Below are 16,826 nucleotides of genomic sequence, written 5' to 3'. Positions count from 1 at the left end.
AACAAATGTTTCAAAGACATCCCCTCCTGTGTTTAGTTGTTCCCTTAAAGAGCAAAATGGCACCAGGTGGACAGTGGGACTTTGCAAAGGACCCTGCAGAGTCAGCTGAGGGTCTTGAACTCCTAAAGTGAAACGGGAACAGGGCAGAACCAGCATCTCTTTCCCTTTCCCCCATGTGAACCCCAAGTGTCATTTCCAGTGTTGGAAGGTTTCTGCTGTGGCTTCAGAAGCTCAAATAACTGCCAGGAATGCCAAATTCCTTGAGGCAGTTCTGTGAGTCATTGCTGCTTGGTTATTGTCACCTTGAAGTAAGATTTTGCTGTGACTTTGCCATCTGCTCACAAGACATTCTGTGACTGGAAAGATAGTGTTGCCTTGCACAGGCCATGAAACGGATTAAATGTTGCCAAATGTTGTATTGTGTCAAATTGCAAAGGTTTTAGCTTGAGTCAGGCACCTTTTCTCCTATTTAATCAGAAGTGCAAGTGTGATGGATTCTAACATATTCTTTTTTTTTTAAGAGTAATATATAGAGATGTTTGATGTGGATATGAAAATACTGTTTCCCTAAAAACAGAAGTAGGGTCAGAAAATCTATTTAGATAACATGAGTTATTATGAGAGCAGTGAAATGCCGTGTGTAGGAGTCACAGAGAAGTGGATGTGCAGAGCTAAGCAGAAAGGACCCTGTGACTGGGAGTCACAGTCACCTCAAATCATAACTTTCATTTTTCTTTAAGACTTGAGGGTTTTCTTATTGATTTCTCACATCTTTCATTATTTCAGTAAAAATGCAAAGTGTTCTGAATTTTCAAGTTATTTGTATGCTCAATGGCTTTGCAAATTTATGTGCACTTTATAAATGTCTTTATTCAATGAAAGACCTACAGTGGGACTGATAAAATACCTCACTTGGAGAGTGTGCGGCTTTGCCATATGGCCTGATCGTCCTGAATCTACACAGAACAATTTTTCCTACCGCACATTGAATGACTCACTGTACCTTTTGTGTACACCTCTTGGACTTCCTACCTGTTTTTGCCATTGTGTTATGGCTGGTATAGATTGTGTCTTTCTCCTTGATTAAGTAAGAAATGTCCTATGGGATAGAGCTCGGTCCTCTGTCTCTCCCAACACAGGGCTTGAAAACTGTACTATATGCACATCCTGACAGAAGGAATGAATGTGTGAATTAAGAAATAAATGTAATCCTAGTCTATGTTCTGTCCAGCAAGCACATGGAATATCAGTAAGGAAGTGTAATGAAGATAAAAGGGAGGGAGAAATTTAAAAACTACATCACAGTAAATAGAAATAAGAACTTCTGGGGTAGCTGTGCATCTTTTGCTCAAATGTGGATTGTGTGTGTGTGTGTGTGTGTTTCATTAAGTTGCTGCTTCCTCCTTGGTTTCTGATGAAATATGAGTGCAATTTCCTGTCCCCTTAGCAGTCTTGGTTTCTCTTCTTGATGCCAGCAGGTTTTTTGGTACCTCCGATTGACAAAATCTTAACCCCAAGAGAGATGGGTGAGTATAAGAATTAAAAAAGAAAAGAAAGTTGCTAACATATGTTGGCATTAACTGTCAATAATGCTTGCAGTGTCTTACTTAATTTAGATTGTGATGAGGTAGTAGAAAGCATTGTGAGAGAAAGAAAGAAAGAGAGAGAGAGAGAGAGAGAAAGGAAGAAACAAACAGAAATAGAAGAAAGGAAGAATGGAAGGACAGATCCCTACGAGAGGGAGGGAGGGAGTGACTGAGGGAGGGAGGGAAGAAGGATGGATGGATGGATGGATGGATGGATGGATGGATGGAAGGAAAAGAAAGCTAGCATATAATTCCTCTTTAAACAAAAGTGAGAGGATATCCATTTGTACTTTTAAAAATAGGTAGGTAAGACTGTTGATATGTGAAAGAGAAATGCTTATCCTGCATCCTTTCCAATTAGAGTATATTGGCAAAATGAATTGTTTATGAAGGAATCTGCCAAAACCCACCCCCACCCAGCATGTACAGTTATCTGGTCCCATTATTTACCAGTACAGAGGTCTACTGATGTTTGTGACAGCTATCAGCAATAACGTGTCATTCGGAAAGAATATTCCCAGGGTTAATATATACTAGTGAAAATTCGTATTGACTAGGTGACAGCCTGGGTTCCTAATACAGAGGAGAATCTTAGTTACTAAACAGCCAATGAAGGCAAATTCTGCCTATAGCACTATTAGAAAACATTTTATCCTTTGATCATTGTCATCAATGATGGGAATCATTTTGAGAGCTGGATAGGAAGAGATCTATCAGGGGCAGGTGAGGGTACACCCAGTAGAGTGCACATATTACAATGTGCAAGGACCCAGCTTCAAGCCTCTGACCCCCGCCTTCATGGGGGAAATTTCACAACTGGTTAAGCAGAATTGCAGGTGTCTCTCTTCTTTTCTCTCTCTTTATCTCCCCCCTTTCCTCTTGACTTCTCTCTGTCTCTATCAAATAAGTCAAACAACAAGATATTAAAAAAGAAAAATATGATAGATCTCCTTTAACATGCCGTGGGTTGTCTGCATTTGGAAAAATTAAAATCCAGCTTAAACATGCACCCAGGTTTCTCCATACTGTTTCAAAAAACAAATTTTTCAAGTGTTGATTGGAATAGTCAAAATAATATCTGAAACATTCCATCAGAGTGCTAAGATTTCATGCATCTAATTGTCTGAAACTGAAGGTCCAAGCAAACAAGTTTCATAACGGTCCTTCTGCAGGGCCGGGAGCTCTGTGTGGAGCGCGATTATCCAGGTTTCACTCTGTGCTGGGGAAATGGCCAAAGATTTCCTTTCAGGAAATGTAGAAGCTCATGAGGAGGGTGGCTGTGGGCTGGCGATGTTGTCACTGAAACCTTGGTGGCGGGCCTACAGTAAGGGCTCACCACATGCAAAGAGCTTTTTACCGGCTCATAGGGCCTCAGGCACACACAGTATCCCAGTGGCTGCCCTGGTCTGACAAGAAGTTTTCAGAGCTTCTCCAAGCCCACACTGGGAACCGCAGGCCTCCACCACCCACTGCCCACGCTGCCCCAATAGCAGACACCCTCTCTGTGCTTCATCAAACCATTCAGTCTTGTGGTTGTCAGTGCAAGAAATATATTTAGAGAGCAAGAGGGAGAAATTAATCGTATTGAGAAATAATAAAATCCCCTGAAATGACTTTCTTCTAGATGTGTGTATACGCTGCCGTCAGGGTTATCAGTGGGGTTCTGTGGCTGCACGGTGACTCCATCATTCCCAGCTTCTATTTCTCTCTCTCTCTCTCTCTCATGCTCTCTCTCTCCATCTATATGCATATATTTGATAGGGCAGAGAGAAATTGAGAAATGAAGGGGGAGGAGAGAGAGATACCTGCAGACCTGCTTCACAACTCACAAAGCATCATTCTTTCCCCTCCCTGCAGATGGAGAGTGGGGACTTGAACTCAGGTCCTTGCACAGCTACCATGTGTACTCAATTTTGGTGCACCATTTTCCAACCCCCTCTATCTTTTATAAAGATGAGAGACAGAAATGGATAGAAAGACAGAGAGAGACGGTGGGGGGGGGAACACTTGCAATTCTGTTCCACAGCTTGTGAAGCTGGGTGGCTTGAACTTGGATCCTCAGGTGTGGTAATGTGTGCTGTCTACCAGCTGAGCTGGCATCCCCACCCCCATCTTCTCTGTAAAGAGAAGAGATGCAAGAGGGTCGCGCGGTAGTGCAGTGGGTTAAGCGCACATGGCATGAAGCGCAAGGACAGGCATAAAGATCCGGGTTCAAGCCCCGGGCTCTCCACCTACAGGGGAGTCGCTTCACAAATGGTGAAGCAGGTCTGCAGGTGTCTGTCTTTCTCTCCCCCTCTGTCTTCCCTTCCTCTCTCCATTTCTCTCTATCCTATCCAACAACTGACAGCAACAACAACAATAATAACAATAACAATGATAAACAACAAGGGCAACAAAAGGGAAAAAATGGCCTCCAGGTATAGTGGATTTGTGGTGCATGCACCAAGCCCCAGTGATAACCCTGGAGGAAAAAGAGAGAGAGAGAGAAGAGATGCATACTTTTTGGGTAACATGGGTAAAGAGGGGAGACTCGATGTTGGCTACCCAGGTCCCTCAGCCCTGGTCCCTGGGGAGGATATTACCATGATTTGAGTGTTTAGGGACAGGTGGAAGATGTGATCTCGTGTCCCAGCAGAACTCTACCCTCAGACACTTATTCAGACTTTTCTAAAGTTGTTTCCCCTCTTTGATTTCATCCTTTAGTGATTTCTTTAGTCGGGACTGTGGGAAAGGCTACATTCGTCAGTGTCACTTTATCTCATTGACGCTCTGGTTTTGAGATTTTGTTCTGTTGAGTTGGCAATCGTAGGGTGACATGTGCTCTTGTGACTCAGTCATATTAACCCACTGTCTCCATGCTTTCTGCTCTTATTCTGTTATTGCAAAGTTTTGTGTCTCAGTTTCATTCCTTGTAGGTAACCCATGTCACCTCTCTCTCTCTCTCTCCCTCTCCCTCTCCCTCCCCCCTTCTTTCCGTAGTGTTTGATGATCTACAGCTCAATTACAATGTATTTTAAGTAGATTCCCAACTTTGTTTGTTTGTAACTCTGTTTGGAATAGGATAAACAAATCGAAGGCTTCCGTGCCCTTCATCAATTCAGACACTTCGCAGTCATTACATTTGGGGACATCGCTTCTACTCCATTGTCTCTCTTCTGCCCTGACAGAGTCCATTAAAAAACATGCTGACCTTTCACTTTCTTCTCCTGGTCTCTTTCCTTTTTCCCAGCTCTGTAGCACTGAAACTTTAAGTCTACTTGTACTTCTATAGAAGTGCCCCGAAACATACTAGCTGTTTCCTCAGTGGAAGCTAAGAAGTTTTTATTGTTGTTGCAAAATTTTGTGTCTTAGTTTCATTCCTTCTAGGTAAACCCCCCCCCCCCCCCCCCGTCTCTGTCTCTGTCTTCTTTCCTTAATGTCTGATGATCTGCAGCTGGCCCTTGTGTTGATTTTAAGTTTAAATATACTGGGACGGGGAGAGACAGCATAAGGTTCTGCAAAAGATTCCCATGCCTGGGGGTCTAAGGTCTCAGATTCAACCCTCAGCACTACCATCAGCCAGAGCTGAGCAGTTCTTCTCTTTTTCTTGATCTCTCTTGTTAAAATACATTTAAAATATTTAAATGTATCTTTATTTATTTATTGGATAGAGACAGCCAGATTGAAAGAGAAGGGGTGACAGAGAGAGAGAGAGAGAGAGAGAGAGAGATCTGCAACACTGCTTTCCCACTCGCAAAGTTCTCCCCCTGCAAGTGGGGACTAGCAGTTCAAACCCAGGTCCTGGCATCTGCCCTCAACCAGGTGTGCCACCACCCAGCCCCCATAGTTATCTTTTAAAATTGCTTTATTTCCTCTGTTTCCATTCCTTTATTTCTTTAGACACATTAAATGTACCTTTGTGTTATCTGTCTGTTAATTTGAACTCTAATGCCTCTGTGGATCTAGTAGTCTTCCTTGGTTTTGCTGAATCTCACATATGGTGGCTGGTTTTCATTCATTTGAAAACAGACGTTTATAGGTTTGTAGTAAATCTCACAGAGCAAGAACCATGAGAGAGGACCAGTGGTTTTAAGCCCCCACAAAAATAAATACTTACTTTATGGTTTTTAACCAGTGTCAGCACTGGCACAGAGCAGCGGATTTGGTGTGGAGGCACGGAGCCCAGGGCTGACGCTGGCTAACAATCATAAAATAAATATTTATTTATTATATGAATACATTTTCATAGTATTTAAATTCTTTGTTTTTGCTTGTTTCTATAAATTACTCTTTTCTTTCCTTTTTTGAGGCACCAGAGTTATTGCTGGGCTCAGTGCCCTAACTCTATCACTCTCAGCGGAGAGTCACCTTTTTTCTTTCCTTTTGATAGAGGAAGAGAGACAGGGGGCTATAGAGAGGGAGAGAGAAGCAGAAAGAAAAAGTAAGACACTGCATTATGCCTCTACCACTCATGAGACACTCCCCCCCGCCCCCCGCCGTCACACGCACGCACAGAATGGTGATCTAGGGCTTAAACCTGTGTGCTTGCACATGGGAAGGTGTGCTCTCTATTGAGTAAGCCACCTGTCAGCCCCCTTTGAATGACTAGTCATATATGAGGTAAGAAATAAAGTCCCATCATTTCTTAGGAAGATGTGTATGTTCCGTATGCAGGTGAAAGAAGTCAAAATTCTGTCAAGATTCTTGACACCCCAGTTCATGCAGCCTCGTGATTCCATTTCTAGCTGAAATGTAATAAAAGCATTTTCCACATGCTTACAAAAGTGGAGTTTTACAGCGAGACAGATTTTTTACAAGCTGAACATTTCCATGTAATGAACACTCAACTCAAGAAACACAACTTTACTAAATTCTCAGAAGTCCCCTTTATTCTCTTCCTGTTATCACTTGGACCCACCCCAGAGACAACTACTCCTCTCTCCCTCCTGTTCTCTCTCTCTCTCTCTGCAGTTAAATATCTGCCCCTGGCTCCCCACCTGCGGGGGGGGGGGGTCCTTCACAGGCAGTGAAGCAGGTCTGCAGGTGTCTGTCTTTCTCTCCCTCTCTGTTTTCCCCTCCTCTCTCCATTTCTCTCTGTCCTAGCCAACAATGACAACATCAATAACAACAATAATAATAACTACAACAACAATTAAAAAACAACAAGGGCAACAAAAGGGAAAAATAAATTAATAAAAAAGATAATTTAAATATATATATATGTATATATATATATCTGCTATAGCACTCCACATGCCTGTTGGTATTGCTGAAATGGAAGAGAGATGCACAGTGGCTCTTCATTACCAAATTAAAAACAGTGAAATGTGATTTATTTTGAATCAAAAAACAATTCACAGAAGATTGCTAGCCCAAACAGGAGACCCTTGACTATGCAGTGTGGTATTGTGGGTAGCAGTAGTTCGTTCAATTCCAGGATGGTATAGTTATCAATTCTGGTCTTGTCTACTACAACATACTAACCTATTCTACTATAATCCCCAGTTTGTGGGTCTTATACACGGTGATACCAGGAGTACTCTAATGCTACCATGTATCTTCTGGTAAACATACAGGTGTTTTCTGTCAGGTCTAGAAGTGGAATTGCTGACCCATCTGATATGCCTAAGTCCCAAACAATTCCCCAACCATCCTGTGTAAGAGTTCCAGGTTATGATGTATTGCACCAAAGTAAAAGACTCTGGGATGGGTGGGTGGGGAGAATACAGATCCAAGAAGGATGACAGAGGACCTAGTGGGGGTTGTATTGTTATGTGGAAAACTGAGAAATGTTATGTATGTACAAACAGTTGTATTTACTATTGAATGTCAACCATTAATCCTCCATTAAATAAATTAAAAAAAGAGTTCCAGGTTATATCTGATATGCCTAAGTCCCAGACAATTTCCCAACCAAGAGTTCCAATTTATGCAAAGACTTTCAGGCCTAAGGCTGTGGGGTCTCAGTTTCAGTCTCCAGGACACCAACAGCCAGAGCTGAGCGGGACTCTGGTCAGTCTGTCTGTCTGTCTCTCTCTCTCTTTCTCTCTCTCTCATTAAAACAAAATAACCATTTTAAAATGAGTTAGAGTTCCAAGCACTCTAGAATTTTCCCAACACTTAATGTTTTCTGTCTTTTCCATTTTATCTTGGAGGGTGTCAATGCGATGATATTCGACTGCAGATTTCTATTCCCTTCTTGACTCAGAAAGCTGAGCACGTCATTGCATCTTTGATTCATTACCAGTCTGCTGTTTGCAGGACTAAACTAATGGTGTAGACCCAGGTCCTATCCCCAAAGCAAGATCAGTCAAAAGTCATGACAACTTTTGGGGATTATTTTTCTATTCTTTCCCCTTTTTTTTCTTTTCATTCAGAGCAAAATTAAGGAACCTCACAACTTTCCTGTTCCCAGCTGTGAATTTGCTATTTCATATCAGATTCTTTCTAGATCTTCTTTTGCCTCCAGGCAGAAGATGCCAGTCCCAAGGTGTCTGGGATGATGACCACTTCCTGTCTCTCTGTCCTGAGTGTATCCAGAGGAAGTGGTTCCTCCAGACCCATGATGGCTGCAGAGCACCTAAAACTTGACTGGTGAACCACAGTCCCCTACCTCAGTACCCACATGCATCTACTGATGTATTAAATATGCCAGTGTAGGGCCTGAGCATGCATGATATCACTATTCCTGGGCTAGTTCCCACTTATTGTTTTTTATTTCAGAGAGAGAGAGAGAGAGAGAGAGAAACTGACTCCAAAGCACCACTCCACCACCCATAGTACTCAAAGATGGTCTCAAGTCCAAGCCTTCATTCAGAGTCCAGTGGACACTCTACCGAGATCTTTCCCAGCCCTGCATCTACTGATTTCTGAGACTTACTTACTTACTTCCTCCCTCCCTTCCTCCCTCCCCTCTCTTCCTTCCTTCCTTCCTTCCATCCTTCCTTCCTTCCTTCCTTCCTTTCTTCCTTCCTTCCTTCCTTCCTCCTCCTCTACCTCCTCCACCTACTTCTTTATTTTCCCACTATATTTGTAGAGGAGTGGCTAATGATTTACAGTACAGTTGTTGACACACAGATAAAATTCTCATCTCTCCATGATAATTGTCTTCAAGACATTCTCTTCCCCAACTGAAGCCCTTTTCCATCATCACGCTCCCATATTCCAGTGCCCCTCTATCCCATCCCATTCCCTCCTTCCCCAGAGTCCTTTACTTTGGTCCAGTACACCCCATTCAGTCCAAGTGTCTCCTTATGATTTCCCTTACTGTCCTTGCTTCTCAATGTACATTTATGAGTGAGATCATCTGCTATTCACCCCCCTCCTTGCAAAGACTGTTTTTCACATTAGATTCATTTTTCTTAGGTATGGTAAAACAAGAAGATTCCAGAAATTTTAGTTCTCCATTTTAAAGTGAGATGTAATATGTAACCTGTACATAGGTTACTCTATCAGCAGAATCCCTGTGTCTTGTGGCTCTTTTCTGCCTATTGACTAACACTCAGAGAGGGGTGATTCTGATAAAATCTAGGCCCTCTAGCACACAGGAAGAAGACTCATATCCCTTCATCTGCACAGCAAGCTGACAAAGGTGTCCGCCCAAAGCACCAGCAGCAGGCCTAACCTGCAAAGAAAATAAACAGAAGCATTTCTCTGCTACACACTGGAAAGGCAGGTGGGAGGTCTCTATTCCTATAGGAATGGATCACAGCAAAGCTGTCTGGCTTCTGTAATTGCTTCCCCGCTGAACATGGGCGTTGACTGGTCGGTCCATACCCCCAGTCTGCCTCTCTCTTTCCCTAGTAGGGTGTGTCTCTGGGGAAGCTGAGCTCCAGGACACATTGGTGGGGTCTTCAATCCAGGGAAGCCTAGCCAGCATCCTGGTGGCATCTGGAACCTGGTGATTGAAAAGAGAGTTAACATATGAAGCCAAACAATTTGTTGAGCAATCATGGATCCCAAGCTTGGAATAGTGGAGAGGAAGTGTTAGGGAGGTACTCACTGCAAACTCTAGTGTAATCCTGCTTTCAGGTATATATTTTGCAGTAGTTTATGGATACGTGTGCACATAAGCTCTCTCTCACAGAAACTGGTGTATATCTAGGTTATGGGACTTTGTTAGAAAGTGAACTACCTGAGATGAAATTAGAGTGTACTATAAAAGGAAAGGTCTCACCCGAGTAATGAAACTGAAGGGTTGTCATTCCACACGTGAAGTCTCTGCTAGAGAATGGGAAAGCTACCATGGGAGGGGGTGGGTTATGGGGATTGGGTGGTGGGAATTGTGTGGAGTTGTACCCCTCCTACCTTATGCTTTTGTTCACTAATCCTTTCTTAAATAAAAAATTTAAAAAAAAAATCTAATTCTTAAAACTCAGTTCCAAACGTGGAAATTAATGATCAGAAGACTTTGCCCAAACTGACAATATTCTGGCCCTCTCTTTAACAACAGTGCGAGAAAGACAAAGAACTCACAAAGGAAGCAAAAGACAAACAGAAGAGGTAGTTTTGTGAAATTAGTTGGGAAGACAGAGCAAATTTGTGTGTTTTAAGATATTTCACCCTATCAAATTTCTGTTAATATTTTATTTTTTTAATATTTATATATATATTTATTTATTTGATGTTGGATAGAGATGGATAAAAATTGAGTTGGGAGGAGAGATGGAGAGGGAAAGAGACAAAGAGATACCTACAGCCCTGCTTCATCACTCGAGAAACTTTCCCCCTGCAGGTGGGGACTGGGGGTTTGAATCTGAGTCCCTGCACACTGCAATGTGTGCACTCAACCAGATGTGACCGCCTGGCTCTCTCTTATTAATATTTTCTAGGATAATAAGCTGACTTTGAAAGTGTCTCATGCCCAGATTGTATACAAGATTAAAATTGAGCAATCATATTACTGCACTATATATATATATATATCATATTACTGCACTATATATATACATATACATATATATATATACTAAAAACCACTGCTGGTCACAAATAATTGAATTTTCCATATTCATTTATTAACTCCTAAAATGGCTTTTCTGTTTTAGTTTTATGCAAGAAATGGAATTCCCTCCACTTTAGCAAAATACCTCCAATAATTTGTGTGTGAAATAGGTAAAACATCTCAGCTGAATCTCATTGCTGAAGCCAATGAGATAATTTCCCCTTTAAACACCTTTATTGTGGCTTCATGTATTTTTTATCGTTTCGGTGAAAGTAATGAAAGAATACTGTTCCAAAATAATAGATGCCTCTTGAACATGTCAACTATTTGAGTTTTTTTCTTTCAGTGCAGAAGCAAAGACATTTTAAAGGGAACTATTAATCTCTGTAAAATAAAAAAAATTAGTAAAGCTAGATCTATTTATGCTTGCACCGATCTCCACTGAGTTCACAAAGACCAACAAGTGGTGGATGACACTATGAAGCCTGAAAGATTGTCCAACTATTCCCCCAAGGGTCCTACCAGCAGTCTCCTGGGGATAATAAGCACAAGTACTTATGCTCACTAAAACTGACTGACCGCATCAGCTAACTGGCAGGATACTTGGTCCTGGCTTCCAACCATTGTCAATCTGTGTGACAACTGTCTGCACCTTCACTTTTCAAGAGCAGATAAAGTAGCCAGGACTTGCAAACACAAACATAAAAGAAACTTTCCTATAAGCAAATTAGATGCTGCAACCAAATCACAATGAGATACGACTGACTTTGCCACTTGACCTCTGAGAATTCATTGCCATTGTCACCCTAAGAAAGAAGGCAGAGGAGAAGGAGAAAATGAACAGCACATGCATCGAAGAACAGCACGACCTGGATCACTTTTTGTTCCCCATTGTTTATTTCATTGTGGTCCTAATTGGAGTGCCTGCCAACATCGGGTCTCTCTGTGTGTCTTGTCTGCAAGCAAAGAAGGGAAATGAGTTAGGAGTTTACCTCTTCAGCTTATCCCTGTCAGACCTGCTGTACGCACTGACACTCCCTCTTTGGATTGTTTATACTTGGAACAAAGACAACTGGACTTTCTCTCCCGCCCTGTGCAAGGGCAGTGCCTTCTTCATGTTCATGAACTTTTACAGCAGCGCAGCCTTCCTCACCAGCATCGCTGTTGACCGCTTCTTGGCAGTTGTCTACCCTCTCCAGTTCATGTTTCTGAGGACCAGACGCTTCGCCTTCTTAGTCAGCCTGTGCCTCTGGATACTAGAGACCATCATCAACGGTATCATCCTGCTGGAAGATGAAACGGCTACAGAATATTGCCAAGCCCAGAAGTTCACTTTGTGCTATGACAAATACCCTTTGGAGAAATGGCAGATCAGGCACAACTTGATCAGGACGTGCACCGGCTACGCCATCCCTCTGCTCATCATTGTGATTTGCAACCAGAAAGTCTACCGGGCCGTGAGACACAACCAAGCCACGGAGAACAGCGAGAAGAGGAGAATTGTGAAACTGCTGGTCAGTATCACAGTCACCTTTGTCTTGTGTTTCACTCCCTTTCACGTTATGCTCGTGGTCCGCAGCATTCTGGAACACGATGGGCACCTTGTTGGACGTGTGTTTGAACACAGCCAGTCTGGGAGACAGACTTACAAGATCTATAGGATCACAGTGGCTTTAACGAGCTTGAATTGCGTTGCGGATCCATTTCTGTACTGTTTTGTGACTGAGACAGGCAGAGCTGATATGAGGAGTATATTAAGATACTGCACTGGGAGGTTTAATAAGTCCCCAAGGCAAAGGCAAACCGCACTCTCTATGTCCATAAAAGATACTGTGGAGTTAGATGTTCTAGAGTAGAACCAAGGACACAATTTAAATAGATCCAGTTACAGCTTTCTAGCTACATTTTAAGAAGTTCAAACACGGGGAGAGGTCTAAGTCCTAAATGAGTCAACAACATCATCCTCTTCAGTAAGTCCATTTTTAAAGAGCTCTGGAGAACTTCCTGACTTTCACTAAATGAGTATTAAAAAATTTTAATATTTACCTGACAACTCCGAGTCATGATTATTAGTGGCAGTTGTTTTGTGACAGTATCATGATCCCTCTGAGGTTAGAAAGACCTGTGCAGGGAGTCGGGTAGTAACGCAGCAGTTAAGCGCAGGTGGCGCAAAGTGCAAGGACCAGCATAAGGTTCCCGGTTCGAGCCCCCCGGCTCCCCACCTGCAGGGGAGTTGTTTCACAGGCGGTGAAACAGGTCTGCAAGTGTCTTTCTCTTCCCCTCTGTATCTTCTGCTCCTCTCTCCATTTCTCTCTGTCCTATCCAACAACAAGGACATCAATAACAACAATAATAACTACAGCAATACAACAACAAGGGCAACAAAGGGGAATAAATAAATAAATATTTTTTTAAAAAGAAAGACCTCTGCAGGGACTGGACAGTGGCGCACTTGATTGAGCACACAGGTTATAATGCACAAGGACCCGGGTTCTAGCCCCTGGCCCCCACCTGCAGGGGGGAAGCTTTGTGAGTGGTGAAGCAGGGCTGCAGGTGTCTCTCTTCTTCCCTGTCTCCCCCCTTCCCTCTCAATTTCTGATGGTCCTCTATCCAGTAAATACATAAGGTTAATAAAAATGTAAAAAAAAGAAAAGAAAAGAATAGCCCCAGGGACTGAACATGACTGCTTCTGCTCTCATGAAGAAGGATTTATTGGATCCACTCTATAGTAGGCATTGTGCTAAGTACTAAAACTAGAAGGAAAAAAAAAGTTATGTGAAGGCTTATGAGGCTTTTGTCCATTCAGAAATCTAGTTGCTGAGCAAGTAAAATTTCTGTATAAAGTACAAGTAAACAGACTCTAGGTTAGGGTCTGAATACTTACAACACACGTACATGTCTGTAAACACAGAGATGGATTTCTTTTCTTCTTCCTTTGCCTCCAGGGCTATCGCTGGGGCTCAGTGTCCTGGCGGCCATTTTTCCCATTTTTATTGGATGGGACAGAGAAAAATTGAGAGGGGAAGGGGAGACTGAGAGGGGGAGAGAAAGAGGCCTCTTTCAGGCCTGCATCACTGCTTGTGAAATGATGCCCCTGCAGGTGGGCACCCGGAATTGAACCCAGATCCTTCTGTGGGTCCTCGGGCTTCGTACTATGTGCGCTTAACCGGATGTGCCAACCCCGGGCCCACATATATGTGTTTCCAAGAATAAACACATGGGCTTTCTCTCAGAGATTATCTTTGTTTTCTTTCTAATCAAATTTTTGCTTTAATTTTTAAAAATGTATGCTTCGGGGGGAGTCGGGCTATAGCGCAGCGGGCTAAGCGCAGGTGGCGCAAAGCACAAGGACCGGCATAAGGATCCCGGTTCGAACCCCGGCTCCCCACCTGCAGGGGAGTCGCTTCACAGGTGGTGAAGCAGGTCTGCAGGTGTCTATCTTTCTCTCCTCCTCTCTGTCTTCCCCTCCCTCTCTCCATTTCTCTCTGTCCTTCCAACAACGACAACAACAATAATAAATACAACAATAAAACAACAAGGGCAATAAAAGGGAATAAATAAATAAAATAAATATAAAAAAATGTATGCTTCAGTAAAGCATAGTTGTAATTACCAGAGGTTTGATATCTAGCCAAAAAGGTATCTAAGAGAGAAGACATTCATTATATTAAATCTTATACCTGAGATTTCTTTGGGAACTTAAAATAGGTAAGAATATCTTAATGTGAGGCAGTCTCTGGGATTCTCATTATGGGAATCACTCAGCTTTGTCTTAAGTAGGTGGCAAGAAAACATTTTCCTACTCAAGGTATTTTAAAGATTTTAAACTTATTTCTAAGAGAGAAAATGACCAAAGAATTACGTGATTCTGGCATATGGTATCATACAGGGTTGAGCCTGAGGCCTCTGGGGCTTAGGACTTGCAAATCTTGTGTTCTTTTACACAAAACTCTCTGTACACCCCTTTAAAAAATGTTTTATATTGCACTCTTGTCTTCTTCTTCTCTTTCCTGTCTGTTCCTCTTATTCCATATTCCAAATGATCAACTACCAATTTTTTATACCATCTGCCACCCTCACATGGGAAAACACACTCTGGTAATAAAAAGGCATCTTTTCAATAATGACTACCTAGACAGGTGTGTACTGGAGAGTCAGTGAGTCAGGACACCTTCTACTAAAATTTTCCACAGCAGTGGGGCATGCAGAGAAAACCACCCTGCTTTGAAGGCATGTGCACTTCCTCTGTTCTTTGTGTTTTTCTCATGAGAAAATAAATACTTGCTGAACCCTCTGATATTCACTAATATATACTTAGAGGCTAGAGATACCACAGTAAAATGAAGAGCAACTAAAATAGAGTTGTTTGATTAATTGCTGGTAAATTATTGGCAGTCAGTTTATTGAGTTAAATACTAATATAAGGCCTCAAAAACTGTTATGTACACATTTGAAAACTTGGGTGCAAAATAAATATCTTGTCCATGGTTACACTGTTTATTGGAAGAAGAGTCAGTTTTTAAACCTAGAAATCCTGTCTTTTGTCAAGTTGTTTTCATATATATGAGTGTGTATGTTCCATCGCTGGGGAGCCAGAGATGACCCGAACTGCCCCTGCGGCTCCAGACAGACTATGACCCACATAGTCAACGACTGCCACCTCTCCAGATTCAAAGGAGGTCTTGAAACTTGACATCAGGCTCAACCTGACGCTGTTGACTGGCTGCAGAAGAAGGGCAAACACTACAAGAAGAAAAGTGTGTATGTGTGTGCACACACACGCGTATATGTACAAATATATATGTGTGTGTACAAATATATATATATATACATATTTGTTTGGAAATGCTAATACAAAGGCATAAAGGTTTGTTCAGTATAGTGGTTGAATTTAGATCTGATAATAGGGACAGGGGTAGATAGCATAATGGTTATGCAAAGAGACTGTCAGGCCTGAGGCTCCCCCACACACCATAAGCCAGAGCTGAGCAGTGCTCTGGTGAAGAAGAAAGAAAGGAACGGAAGGAAGAAAAGGAGAAATGATAATGGAGGAAGGAGGGTCAATTCACTGATACCTCTGGAAATATAGTAAGTTATATAGTTGTAAGTAAAACTGATCTGTTACAGGGAATGAATAAAGACGTCTCTTCGGATGGTTATACGAAAGCATGTGGCAAATACAAATTCATAGCACCCTCAGTAAGAATTTTCTATGGAATGATCATCAGCAGAACCATTGATCTAGGATGTTACGTGTTAAGCAAAATGAACCAGGCTGCCAAATCTGTTTACACCCCACCCTATCTAGCAAGTGAGAGCCAAGGGTGGAGAGGCCATGTGGGAGGATGAGTATCTGATCAAGGGTCAAGCACTCGAGACATGGTTGAAACTCACCTAAAATCTCAGCACTGGAAAGCTAATCATTTCATTTTGGAAAGTATTTTATATTCTTTATACAAGAATTTTTTAAAAATTGCCTTTATTTATTTATAGAATAGAGACAGCCAGAAATAGAGAGCAAAAAGGAAGCTAGAGAGGGAGAGAAACATAGAGACACCTGCAGCCCTGCTTCACCACTCACAAAGCTTTCCCCCCGCAGATGGGGAATGATGCAAGTTCTCAATTAAATCGAAAGCACTTCCAGAAGGCATAAGACCTCCTAGCCACTGTCACCTGGGACTTTGTTGTCAGGAGGTCTAGACTGGACCGCCACCCATGAACCACCTGTTGCGGGGGCCGGGGGGAGAAGGGGGTGAGACTCAAATGTCTCCCCCACAGTGTCCAGTGTGTCACAGCAGGTTTCTGCAAAGAATTGGGGAGGCCATGATCAGGGAGTGCATATTCTTTAAAATTTGTTTATCTTTATTTGCTGAATAGAGACACCCAAAAATCAAGGGGGAAAGGGGAGATAGAGAGGAAAAGAGACAGAGAGACCCCTGCTGCCCTGCCTCACCACTCATGAAGCTATCCCTCTGCAAGTGGGGGCCAGAAGGGGCCTCGAATCTGGGTCCTTGCACACTGTGACATATGCATTCAACCAGGTGCACCGCCACCCAGCCCCAGGCATTGCATACTTTATTATGCAAATGAAGACACACATGCACGCGCGTGGGACATCTAAGGGGGCATGGTGGATGGTTGACTAAGTTAGACTCTTTCTATCTGGCCTTGTCTACCTGGAGTGAACTTTTCATTGATCTTTTTAAATGATCTGACTCTTCTATTGGTTCTGTCTTTGAGGTGAGACTCTCTAAGGCCCAGCCTACATCTTACCTGTAATCGTTAACCTTTCCCTCAGGTGTCCTTCTTGTCTCTTT

General features: G+C 42.5%; 1 protein-coding gene and 2 long non-coding RNA genes across 5 annotated transcripts in view; 2 read left to right on the top strand and 1 right to left on the bottom strand.

Moving 5' to 3' along the window:
- GPR65 (G protein-coupled receptor 65) overlaps positions 1 to 12,554 on the top strand; it is a 23,755-nt gene extending 11,201 nt beyond the window's left edge. The window contains exons 1-2 of one of the 3 annotated variants that reach the window (XM_007526817.3): positions 1,392 to 1,526; positions 10,861 to 12,554. In XM_007526817.3, coding sequence (XP_007526879.1) covers positions 11,346 to 12,365 — 1,020 coding nt within the window. In that variant the 5' untranslated portion in view covers positions 1,392 to 1,526; positions 10,861 to 11,345 and the 3' untranslated portion in view covers positions 12,366 to 12,554. Of the gene's footprint in view, positions 1 to 1,391; positions 1,527 to 10,855 lie in introns of those variants that run through there. The other 2 variants (XM_060181250.1, XM_060181251.1) reach the window with 2 other exon arrangements.
- Positions 11,418 to 16,826, bottom strand: LOC132535443 (uncharacterized). Its single transcript, XR_009547250.1, has 4 exons — positions 16,783 to 16,826; positions 12,556 to 12,631; positions 11,663 to 11,795; positions 11,418 to 11,465 (listed from the first exon to the last, which is right to left on the bottom strand). It is a non-coding gene; the product is annotated as an uncharacterized LOC132535443 (long non-coding RNA).
- LOC132535444 (uncharacterized) lies at positions 13,482 to 15,007 on the top strand. Its single transcript, XR_009547251.1, has 2 exons — positions 13,482 to 13,810; positions 14,108 to 15,007. It is a non-coding gene; the product is annotated as an uncharacterized LOC132535444 (long non-coding RNA).

Source organism: Erinaceus europaeus, chromosome 22 (assembly GCF_950295315.1).
Source record: "Erinaceus europaeus chromosome 22, mEriEur2.1, whole genome shotgun sequence".
Taxonomy (NCBI): domain Eukaryota; kingdom Metazoa; phylum Chordata; class Mammalia; order Eulipotyphla; family Erinaceidae; genus Erinaceus; species Erinaceus europaeus.
The sequence above is the reverse complement of the archived record's forward strand: the minus strand, read 5'-3'. Positions and strand labels throughout refer to the sequence as shown.